Below are 12,865 nucleotides of genomic sequence, written 5' to 3' on the forward strand. Positions count from 1 at the left end.
TAATTATTTAAAATACCATAAAAATATGTAAGCATAAAACAATAGATAGTAGCAATATAATAGCAATTAAATATAAATATTTTAGCAGCAATATCAATATGACAGCAATTCAATGGCAGTTGACAAATAGCAGCAATATCAGTTAATAAATAGCAGTTGGTGGATAGTAGCGAATATTAGCAGCAATTGATGATGATAAAAAGCAGAAATCCCTTCTATGATTGGATTAGTAGCAGTAATTCCATGTATCAATCCCCATATAGTGTATACCACTATTCTTAATGGAAACAAGGTATCTGTGCAATATGACAACAATGTAGCAACAATGTTCTTAGTTGTAGCAGTTATGAGAATTCAGCTATTGAAGTGACTGCAATTAATCGCTAGATGTCTCCTTATGTTTCTTTCTTATGCGATGCTAATACTCAAATACAGTCTCGTTTTTTGAATAGGGAATCCTCTATTGTGCACATTGAATATTTGAATGTTAGTTTACTCACGATTCGACTGTTCTCTGGTGCGGCGTCCCGCTCCTATTGCTGAGAAACAGACTGACCTTTGTTCAGACCAGTTCGGACCCTCCGATCGCAGCTTGTTTGTAAAAGTCGGCGTGCCACATGCTATGGCGGCGTCTCTATTTATTATTAGTTCCGCCCCTTCAGTGTTCGGATCGCCTCTTAACTTCTTTATTCAGCTGCCGGGGTTCCACTTTGTAGATAGTAGGTCCATTTTCGTGAGTTCTTTAGATTAGATTCCTCTTGGAGCGCTCCAGCATCGGAATTGCAATTTTCATATGCTTGTTCACCCAAACATGTTTCGGAGCTCAGACTCGCTCCTTCCTCAGTGGTCAAGCATACTTCACATCATGTCCTCTTTTTATTCTGTGCCGATCTATCGCAAGAACCGGAATCTGATCCGGAATTGTCTCTTTATATGTTCCATTGTATAAACTTCCAGTTCTCTATTGTAGAGATATTTGGATCATTTCTTATTTTATGCTGCTTTCAAACACTGTTATTTGTAAATATTTTTCAGTATTTTTGAGTTGCTTTCAAATACAGTTATTTATAAATGTAAAAATATTTATTTAAGATAAAATACATAAAAGCTCTATAAAATATTGGAGAGGTATATAGTATCAATGTATCAATTATTAAAAATGCATATGATTATAAATATAATTATCATTACAGTTAAAAAAAAATCCAAGTATAAAAATAGAGCCCTCTAGAGAACTATTTTTAATAATTGATACATTGATACTATATACCTCTCCAATATTTTATAGAGCTTTTATGTATTTTATCTTAAATAAATATTTTTGCATTTATAAATAACTGTATTTGAAAGCAACTCAAAAATACAGAAAAATATTTACAAATAACAGTGTTTGAAAGCAGCATAAAATAAGAAATGATCCAAATATTCCTACAATAGAGAACTGGAAGTTTATACAATGGAACATATAAAGAGACAATTCCGGATCAGATTCCGGTTCTTCCGATAGATCGGCACAGAATAAAAAGAGGACATGATGTGAAGTATGCTTGACCACTGAGGAAGGAGCGAGTCTGAGCTCCGAAACATGTTTGGGTGAACAAGCATACGAAAATTGCAATTCCGATGCTGGAGCGCTCCAAGAGGAATCTAATTTAAAGAACTCACGAAAATTAACCTACTATTTACAAAGTGGAACCCCGTCAGCTGGAATAAAGAAGTTAAGAGGCGATCTGAACACTGAAGGGGCGGAACTAATATTAAATAGAGACGCCGCCATAACATGTGGCACGCCGACTTTTAAAATAAGCTGCGATCGGAGGGTCCGAACTACAAAGGTCAGTCTGTTCTCAGAATAGGAGCAGGACACCGCACCAGAAAACAGCCGAACCGTGAGTAAACAAAATATCCAATGTGCACAATAGAGAAATCTCTATTCAAAAAACGAGACTGTATTTGAGTATCTGTATCCATTATCTAGTCTACTTCGTATAACTCAATACATATATGTCTATTCTTGATTTATCACATTATATTTTGTATTGTTGTTTTTTCAAAAAATTGTTAATAAAAATAATTTTACAAGAAAGAAATACAAAGAGACATCTAGCGAATAACTGCAGTCACCTCAATAGCTGAACTCTCATAACTACTACAACCAAGAACATTGTTGCTACATTGTTGCCACATCGCACAGATACCTTGTTTCCATAAAAAATTGTGGTGTACACTATATGGGGATTGATACATGGAATTACTGCTACTAATCCAATCATAGAAGGGATTTCTGCTTTTTATCATCATCAATTGCTGCTAATATTCGCTGCTATCCACCAACTGCTATTTATTAACTGATATTGCTGCTATTTGTCAACTGCCATTGAATTGCTGTTATATTGATATTGCTGCTAAAATATTTGTATTTAATTGCTGTTATATTGCTACTATCTATTGTTTTATGCTTACATATTTTTATGGTATTTTAAATCAATAAAAACTGCCTTTCCATGAACCCATAAATAGAGTGCCTGCCCACCATTACTTTATTTTTTAAACTTATCTATAATTGACGAGGGTGAGTCAAATTGGGCAAGAGCACCTGTTTCCAGAAAACCAGTGGAGAGCCGCCTTTTCTGCTATATTTTCCATAAAAAAAATAATGACATTAAAAAAAAGAACAATGAATATAAAAATAAATAAAAAATAAAAAAACACATTTCAAACTATATGGTTCAATACAAACACTACATCCATCGGCTGTGACCACACTTTGCATTCTACTTGATTAAAAATCACACACAATTAAAATATACTTCAAGTGTTCCCAGACACAATATAGGCAGCCATCTTTATTTTAGAAATACTCGCAACACATGGCCACTACTGCTGCCTAGCAGGGTTGTTCTAAACTAGGGAAACGTGACAGGACCCAAACGCAATGCTACACACGTATATGTATATGTTTTTTAACATTATGCACGGTCAACTATGGGGTTAAAATATATACAATGCATTTGAAAAGGTGGCATTCTTAAAATACAGATTGCAACTAGTGCATATTCCTACGTCGTCATAGCGGACTTTCATTACCAACAAAATTCATACTTCCTTTCTAGACATTCAGATAATAAATACACTGCATCTAATAATAAAGTTATTATAGAGAATAACACACCTTTTAATACACAAGGAAATACACATACACATGGGTAGGCTTACCTAAATTTTTTGCGTTTGGCGGAATTGGCCCTCTCCCAATGTCTGGCAAACATTTCCTGGGTTACCTCCTCCCAGCCACGATCCTTTAAGAACTTGTTGTGGTAGCTGTCTGTCCGGGTGTCCCATAGCTGGGGCCTCGCCTTAATTAAACTCAGCAGCTTCTCCACATCCATGTTTTTGGCAGCCTTTCCTGACAAGCCGAACTGGTTTGAGCAGGTTTCAGCACCTGCACATGTGCTCTGATAAAGTTTATAAACACAAAACACATGGCTAGGTGGGCAGGGCATAGCATACGGATCCGCTAAATACGGAACACATACGGATGGTCTTCCGTATGCATTCCGTATTATACGGACCCACTGACTTTAATGGAGCTGCGGAACGTGATTTACGGCAAAATATAGGACATGTTCTATTTTTACACGGAACGACGGACATACGGCAACGGAATGCACACGGAGTACATTCCGTTATTTTGCAAATCCATTGAAATGAATGGTTCCGTATACGGATCGTATATGGAACACAAAAAAACGGTCCGTACAGTCGCAAAAACAACGTTCGTGTGAAAGAGGCCTAATTCAAAGCCCTTTGGACTACATAAAGCTGAGATTTGCTTTATTGAGCGATACTGTCAGACTATACATTAAGGATCACATAGAACTAGGGCCAACAACATCTGTCATCGCCTGTACACACAGTTTTTGCAGTTTTCCCGCTGGACAGGGTGGATTGATACTGTCTGATAAAGAATGTTTATATATATATATATATATATATATATATATATACATACAGGGAGTGCAGAATTATTAGGCAAGTTGTATTTTTGAGGATTAATTTTATTATTGAACAACAACCATGTTCTCAATGAACCCAAAAAACTCATTAATATCAAAGCTGAATATTTTTGGAAGTAGTTTTTAGTTTGTTTTTAGTTTTAGCTATTTTAGGGGGATATCTGTGTGTGCAGGTGACTATTACTGTGCATAATTATTAGGCAACTTAACAAAAAACAAATATATACCCATTTCAATTATTTATTTTTACCAGTGAAACCAATATAACATCTCAACATTCACAAATATACATTTCTGACATTCAAAAACAAAACAAAAACAAATCAGTGACCAATATAGCCACCTTTCTTTGCAAGGACACTCAAAAGCCGGCCATCCATGGATTCTGTCAGTGTTTTGATCTGTTCACCATCAACATTGCGTGCAGCAGCAACCACAGCCTCCCAGACACTGTTCAGAGAGGTGGACTGTTTTCCATCCTTGTAAATCTCACATTTGATGATGGACCACAGGTTCTCAATAGGGTTCACATCAGGTGAACAAGGAGGCCATGTCATTAGATTTTCTTCTTTTATACCCTTTCTTGCCAGCCACGCTGTGGAGTACTTGGACGCGTGTGATGGAGCATTGTCCTGTATGAAAATCATGTTTTTCTTACCTTGCAGACTTCTTCCTGTACCACTGCTTGAAGAAGGTGTCTTCCAGAAACTGGCAGTAGGACTGGGAGTTGAGCTTGACTCCATCCTCAACCCAAAAAGGCCCCACAAGCTCATCTTTGATGATACCAGCCCAAACCAGTACTCCACCTCCACCTTGCTGGCGTCTGAGTCGGACTGGAGCTCTCTGCCCTTTACCAATCCAGCCATCTGGCCCATCAAGACTCACTCTCATTTCATCAGTTCATAAAACCTTAGAAAAATCAGTCTTGAGATATTTCTTGGCCCAGTCTTGACGTTTCAGCTTGTGTGTCTTGTTCAGTGGTGGTCGTCTTTCAGCCTTTCTTACCTTGGCCATGTCTCTGAGTATTGCACACCTTGTGCTTTTGGGCACTCCAGTGATGTTGCAGCTCTGAAATATGGCCAAACTGGTGGCAAGTGGCATCTTGGCAGCTGCACGCTTGACTTTTCTCAGTTCATGGGCAGTTATTTTGCGCCTTGGTTTTTCCACACGCTTCTTGCGACCCTGTTGACTATTTTGAATGAAACGCTTGATTGTTCGATGATCACGCTTCAGAAGCTTTGCAATTTTAAGAGTGCTGCATCCCTCTGCAAGATATCTCACTATTTTTGACTTTTCTGAGCCTGTCAAGTCCTTCTTTTGACCCATTTTGCCAAAGGAAAGGAAGTTGCCTAATAATTATGCACACCTGATATAGGGTGTTGATGTCATTAGACCACACCCCTTCTCATTACAGAGATGCACATCACCTAATATGCTTAATTGGTAGTAGGCTTTCGAGCCTATACAGCTTGGAGTAAGACAACATGCATAAAGAGGATGATGTGGTCAAAATACTCATTTGCCTAATAATTCTGCACGTAGTGTATATATATATATATATATATATATATATATATAAAAATAACAGTTATATATTATAAATATTCTTTTTCTACCTCTCTTATCCCTGGAAGGGGTCATTTTGGCTACTAAAATAGGTATAATTATTCTGAATACCTTGCAGTAATTCGGCCTGTGATACCTCTATAAATACACAGCTACAAAGCTTCTGTAAGTGAAAACAAACACACCATCCTCCCTATAATAAAACTCAGCAAAAGCCACATGCTACTAAATAAGTTTTTGCTGGGCTGTTTTTTTTCATTGTTTCTGAGGCATTTTACTTTATAAACAGTGGATTATAATTTATGTAGCAAAATGCATCAGAAGTCGATTGCAAACTGTGCCAAAAAACATGCTTTGCGCTAAATGTATGGGTTTTTCAACACTTTCCATAGAAAGAATAGAAGAAAGGCGATAGATAAGAGCAACCTTTTCACCAAATCATGACTTCTATTAATAAATGGGTCTTTTAAAGTAAATTTCAAACTGTCTTGCAGCACAAAATTGCCCCCCAACCAAAGTGGTTAAGTCTTGGTTAAAGAAATATTTCTAGGAAATGTTCTTAGACCTGATTATATGGATAGCCGATTTATTGTCTCACACACAGTCTTCAATTGAACTTAAAACTACAGAACTTAAAAAAGAAAACAATGCTAAAACGATAGAACAGTGCGGTTTTCAGGATGAAAAGAAGAAGGGACATTATCCATTTATGTAACATCTGGATACATTTTTCATTGTGGCCTTAAGAAGCATCATCTGAATGGGATTAAGAATATTTTACCTCTAAATTATTTATTTGCTCCATAAATTCAGTAAAATTGTCATCAAATTCTGTTTTCTTCATGTCCAGAATATTAAAAGTCCTTTTTCTAATGTTCTGATAAGTATTTTGAAACTTTATGTAGAAGCGATCAATTCCTTCAGTTGTACATTTGCTTAGAGCTGAGTAGGTTTGCACAATTGATAACATTTTTCCAATCTATAAAAATTAAAGAAATACATGTCTGTTCTGTTCCTGTTTCTCTACCAGTCGTACATGTATCCTACCACAAGGGGTACCTGCAGCATGTCTAGGGGTGCCTGAGATCCAAATCCACTATGGTCCCATATCCGCTAAGTGTCAGTGATGTCCCGCTGCTCTGACACACATATAGCCATATTGTGGAATGTGCTAATTGTATGGAGGTAATAAATGAGCACTGAATGGAAGGTTTATACATGTTATTGGAGTTTTTACATGGGCATTGGATGATGGCATTAATTGGGGGAACATCAGCATTCTCTGGATGGATAAATGACAAATTGTCCTCTTGTGCAGCTTTTAACTCCAAGTGTAGTTTATTTTTGCAGGTTTATTTACTGTATGTATTGGATGCACTGTAGTGTAATATACAGAGCAACATTCTTCATAATTGTGATGGTTTGTATCTTTAACCACTTCCAGACCAGGCCTAATTTTGCTAATCTGACATGTGTCAATTTATGTGGTAATAACTTTGGAACGCTTTTACTTATCCAAGCCATTCAGTTTTCTCGTGACACATTGTACTTTATGTTAATGGAAAAAATTTGAGTCAATATGTTTTACCTTTATTTATAAAAAAAAATCCAAACGTTAATGAAAAATTAGAATCTCTCTGCTTTTAAGACAGATAGTGATGCCTTATAAAAATATTTATTAATTCACATTCCCCATATGTCTACTCAATGTTGGCATCATTTTAGTAATGTAATTTTATTTTTTTAGGACGCTAGAAGGTTTCGAATTTTAGAAATTTCCAATTTTAACTTTTTTAAAGACCAGTTCGGTTCTGAAGTCACTTTGTGGGGATTAGTAGAACCAACCCATAAATGACCCCATTTTAGAAATTACACCCCTCCAATTATTCAAAACTGGTTTTAGAAAGAAATGTTGTTAACCCTTTAGGTATTCCACAGAAATTTCAAAATGTCACTTTTTTTGTTGCAGATTTTCCATTTTAAATCAATGTTTTCCTGGAACACATCAAGGGTTAACAACAAAACAAACCTCAATATTTATTACCTTGATTCTGCAGTTTACAGAAGCACCCCATATGTGGTCGTATGCCGCTGTTTGGGCACAGAGGGGAAGGAGCACCACATGGTTTTTGAAGGGCAGATTTTGCTGGAATGACCCTGAGGTACCCTACAGTAAAAACCCCCAAAAAGTGACCACATTTTGTAAAACTACACCGCCCAAGGAATTTTTAAGGGGTGTAGCGAGCACTTCACTCAACAGCTGTTTCATTGAATTTTTAATACTTGGGTGTGAAAATGAAAAATAAATTATTTTTTACAAGAAAATTGTGCTTTAGGCCCAAACTTACTTTTTCACAAAAGATAACAAGAGAATATCCCCCCAATGTGCTACCCACTTTCTCCTGAATACAGTAACACCCCAATTGTGGTCGTAAACTGTTATTTGGGGATATGCCAGGGGTCAGAAGGGAGAAAGCGGCATCTGGATTTTCTAACATGGAATTTTCTGTCATAGTTTTTAAGAGCAATAACTTTAATTTTTTGTTGAATGAGCTGCGTGAGGGCTTATTTTGTGCGAGACAAGCTGTAGTTTTTATTGTCACCATTTTGGTGTACATTTGGCTTTCTGGTTGCTTTTTATCTCATATTTAGGAGGTGAAGTCACAAAAAAAAGCTGTTCGATGTCATTTTTCAATTTATTTATTTTTTACACCATTCACTTGATAGGGTAGATCATGTGATATTTTTACAGATCTGGTCATTACGGTCGCAACGATACCAAATATGTCTATTTTTTTTTTTTTACATTTTACACAAAAACATTTTTTGAAAAATAAATCATGTTTTTGTGTTGCCATTTTCTTAGAGCCATTTATTTTATATTTTTCTGGGATGAGGTGACGTTTTTATTGCTACCATTTTGAGGTACATACGACTTTTTGATTGATTAACATCATGTTTTTTGAGAGATGAGGTGACAAAAAAATATATATTTTATTTGTTTTTTACACTGTTTACTTGGGAAATAAGTAATTATGTAAAGGGCAGAGTAGATGGGCCATGTGCTCTTTTTCTGCAGTCATCATATTATCTACTTACAACATGCCGTCCCCCAGAGCCGATCGTGTCCTAGGTTTTTAAGGAATGTTGAGTGGTGATGTGACCCTATTAGATTTGTGTGCATCACGGTGCACCTACCTGGATACTGTCACTCCCCAGGGTTAGACTCCGCAAAGGGGAGAGAGATATTTAGTGGAGTAAGAATGACTTGCAGTTCTTAAAGGGAACCTGTCACCTCCAAAAACACATATAGAACCGACATCATTACCTTACAGTAGCCCCCAGTGTGTTCATAATCATGTGTTTTATTCCTCCATCGGTTGCTGCATACTTTATAAAAACGCTGTTTTAATCTCCATTCGCGCTATCTACAGAGCCAGATTGAAGCAGGGAGGCCGCTGCCCACTTGACTTCAAGCTGGCTCTGAAGATAGCGCGAATGGAGATTAAAACAGCGTTTTTATAAAGTATGCAGCAACCGATGGAGGAATGAAACACATGATTATGAACACACTGGGGGCTACTGTAAGGTAATGATGCCGGTTTTATATGTGTTTTGGAGGTGACAGGCTCCCTTTAACCACTTAAGGACACAGCCTTATTTCACCTTAAGGACCAGGCCATTTTAGCAAATCTGACCACTGTCACTTTATGTGGTGATAACTTTAAAACGCTTTTACTTATCCAAGCCATTCTGAGATTGTTTTTTTTTGTCCCATATTGTACTTCATAACACTGGTAAAATGGAGTCAAAAAAGTTCTTTTTTATTTATAACAAAAATACCTAATTTACCAACATTTTGGAAAAATTTGCAAATTTCCAAGTTTCAATTTCTCTAATTCTATAATACATAGTAATAACTTAAAAAATAGTTATTAGTTTACATTCCCCATATGTCTACTTCATGTTTGGATCATTTTGGGAATGCCATTTACAAGGTTTAGAAGTTTAGATACAAATCTTTACATTTTCAGAAATTTACAAAAACCCACTTTTTAGGGACGAGTTCAGGTCTGAAGTCACTTTTTGAGGCTTACATAATAGAAACCACCCAAAAGTGACTCCATTCTAGAAACTATACCCCTCAAGGTATTCAAAACTGGTTTTACAAACTTTGTTCACCCTTTAGGTGTTCCCCAAGAGTTGATGGCAAATGGAGATGAAATTTCTGAATTAAATTTTTGTCAAATTTTCCATTTTTATCAATTTTTTCTACTAACAAAGCAAGGGTTAACAGCCAAACAAAACTCTATATTTATTGCCCTGATACCACTGTACGGCCCCACGTCAGGGCGTAGAGGGAAAGGAGCGCCGTGTTATTTTTGGAAGGCAGATTTTGCTGGACTGGTTTTTTGAAGCCCCCCTGATGCACCCCTAGAGTAGAAACTCCAAAAAAGTTACCCCATTTTGGAAACTACGGGATAAGATGGCAGTTTTTTTGGTACCATTTTAGGGTACATATGATTTTTGGTTGCTTTATATTACACTTTTTGTGAAGCAAAGTAAGAAAAAATAGAGTAGTCTCATCTCCATTTGCCATTGACTCTTGTGGAACACTTAAAGGGTTAACAAAGTTTGTAAAATCAGTTTTGAATACCTTGAGGGGTGTAGTTTCTTAAATGGGGTCACCTTTTGGAGTTTCTACTCTAGGGGTGGATCAGGGGGGCTTCAAATGGGACATGGTGTCAAAAAACAAGTCCAGCAAAAACTGACTTCCAAAATCCATATGGCACTCCTTTCCTTTTGCACCCTGCCGTGTGGCCATACAGCAGTTTACGACCACATATCGGGTGTTTCTGTAAACTAAAGAATCAAGGCAATAAATATTGAGTTTGGTTTGGCTGTTAAAGCTTGCTTTGTTATGGTAAAAAATGGATTAAAATGGAAAAGTTGCCCAAAAATACCTGTTTTGGCACCGTTTTTATTTTTATTATTTACAACGTTCATCTGACAGATTAGACCATGTGCTATTTTTATAGAGCAGGTTGTTACGGACACAGGGATACCGAATATGTTTACTTTTTTTAATTTATTTAAGTTTTACACAATAATATCATTTTTGAAACAAAAAAAATCATTTTAGTGTCTCCGTAGTCTGAGTGCTTATTTTTGGGGCGATTGTCTTAGTTAGGGTCTCATTTTTTGCAGGATGAGATGACTGTTTTAATGGTATGATTTTGGGGTACGTATACCTTTTTGATCGCTTGCTATTACACTTTTTGTGACAAAATTATGGTTTTTTTACACAATTTTTATTTTTACGTTGTTCACGTGTGGGGTTAAAATGGATGACATCTGCACAGATGTCAGCCGTTTTAATCAGAGTGTCAGCAATGAGCTGACACTCTGATTCAACCGCTCGGTCATCCTGAGCATAAACGGGTGGCGGGCGATCACACTGCTGCCCGCCTCCCGCACCGCCCGCAATCCTCCCCTCCCAGCTGCGCCCGCAGGCACAAAAACACAGAGGGCTGCGAGGGGGGGTTAACTTTTAAATACAGGCACTTTGAGGTTTCTGATCCCTGTGGTCACGGACCGCAGGGATCAGAAACTTGCATAAGCGCTACAAACCGCAGGTCTAAATTGACCAGCGGTTTGTAATGATCGGCAATGCAGGGCCTAGGCATTGTCACAGGGTACCTGCTGAATGATTTTAACAGGCACCCCGTTCTGATCACTGCCGACCGTGCGGCAGTGATCGGAACTACACAGGACGTACAGGAACGCCCTGTGTCCTTAAGTACCGGGACATCAGGGCGTACCTGTACACCCTGTGTCCTTAAGGGGTTAAGCACATGGACAGAATAGTAATATGCATAATCTAGCCTGAACAGGTGGGCATACAATGAATGTGGGATTATGGTCAACTGCATACATAGGTTTGTTCTTTTGTCAATGTATTCTTGGTTATTCACATATTATTTGACTCATGTGTTATGTACCTTATCCGTCCGCTCACAAAAAGCTTCTAATTTTCCAAATATGTAGCTCTCTGACACATCAAAAGCTTTTTCATTCTGCATTTCACTGTATGCTTGCTTTCTATGAAAACACTCCTGGTATTCCTGAATAAGAAAGGTGCATTCCTAGAGAAAAAAATACAAGTTTACATAAAAAAATATCAAATACAGCGAACACCAGCTGATGATGAAGGTAGAGAATGTTGTGTGTCACAACTTCTTTTTCTGTGCTGATTGCTACAGCTTTCAGGGTCTTAGTAATGTACTCACTTTGCTACAGTCATGCAGTCTCCTTCTGCCAGCTGCCATTGCTTCCAGTGGCAGATATTGGCCAAATCATGGCCACTTGGTCAATCTGTATGCTTAGCCATCCAACTACAGGGCTGTGCTGCTCAACCAGTCAGAGCAATAACAGCCCTATATAATCACCACTCTGGTTTTGTAGTGGACAACCTACCAGAAGATGCTTCAGAATACCTGTTCCGCTTAATAAATTTGGTGCATCTTATTACAGCACCGTTCCTATTAAGACTGGCACATATAATAAATCCTTCCTGTGTGCCAACTATAGTTTGCTCACAGTTTTCTTCTTTGGATCCAGTACTCTGCTCAGCTGTATTTAGGTTTTGATCCCGGGTCTCCACCTGATCCTGCTTCTGACTCATTCTCCGGTTTCTATGCTCAAGACCGAAAGTCCTACCTTTTACTTATGGCTTCTCCTGACTGCACACCTGCATTGTCCTTCAGATACCATGTCTGCACCTTGTAGTACTATACTTCTAACTGTTCCCTAGACCCTTGGTTACCCTTTGTTGTATTACTTCAAGTGACTGTACAGCTCCACCTTGTTTAATGTTATGCCTGGGCCTTCTGCCATACCTCCCGCTGTCTCACCTGTCATATCCCCAGCCTCGATGCCCACTGCTGTCTCCGCCAGATGTGACAGGCGCATGCGTGCGAGATGTGTCCTTCGGCCACACTGCCTCCATGCTCCATCCCATGCTGGCGTCCCATAAGTGCGCGCGTGCGCCGCTTCCTGTCGTTTATGCTTCCAGGGGCACGTGCTTCCTGCCTCTCAGCACGACCCCTGGGCAGGGTTACAAGGTAAAAAGGCAGCTTCCTCTTCATCATCATCCTCTGCCTTTACTCCAGTCTTCTCTGCAATACCACTTCTCATCACCGTGTCTGCTATTGGACTCAGTTTACACTAACTGCGACTCTTACTGCAACTTGAGCTATTGGAGCATTACCTGTTGTCTGACT

At 38.1% G+C, this 12,865-nt stretch overlaps 1 protein-coding gene across 1 annotated transcript in view; it reads right to left on the reverse strand.

The window, feature by feature from the left end:
* The window catches only part of DNAH8 (dynein axonemal heavy chain 8), a 478,630-nt gene that overhangs the window by 390,073 nt on the left and 75,692 nt on the right, over positions 1–12,865 (reverse strand). Inside the window, exons 8-10 of the mRNA XM_044291082.1 lie at positions 11,585–11,728; positions 6,364–6,561; positions 3,217–3,455 (exon numbers count right to left, since the gene is read on the reverse strand). Coding sequence (XP_044147017.1) covers positions 3,217–3,455; positions 6,364–6,561; positions 11,585–11,728 — 581 coding nt within the window. The remainder of the gene's footprint in view (positions 1–3,216; positions 3,456–6,363; positions 6,562–11,584; positions 11,729–12,865) is intronic.

This window comes from Bufo gargarizans, chromosome 4 (assembly GCF_014858855.1).
Source record: "Bufo gargarizans isolate SCDJY-AF-19 chromosome 4, ASM1485885v1, whole genome shotgun sequence".
Classification (NCBI taxonomy): domain Eukaryota; kingdom Metazoa; phylum Chordata; class Amphibia; order Anura; family Bufonidae; genus Bufo; species Bufo gargarizans.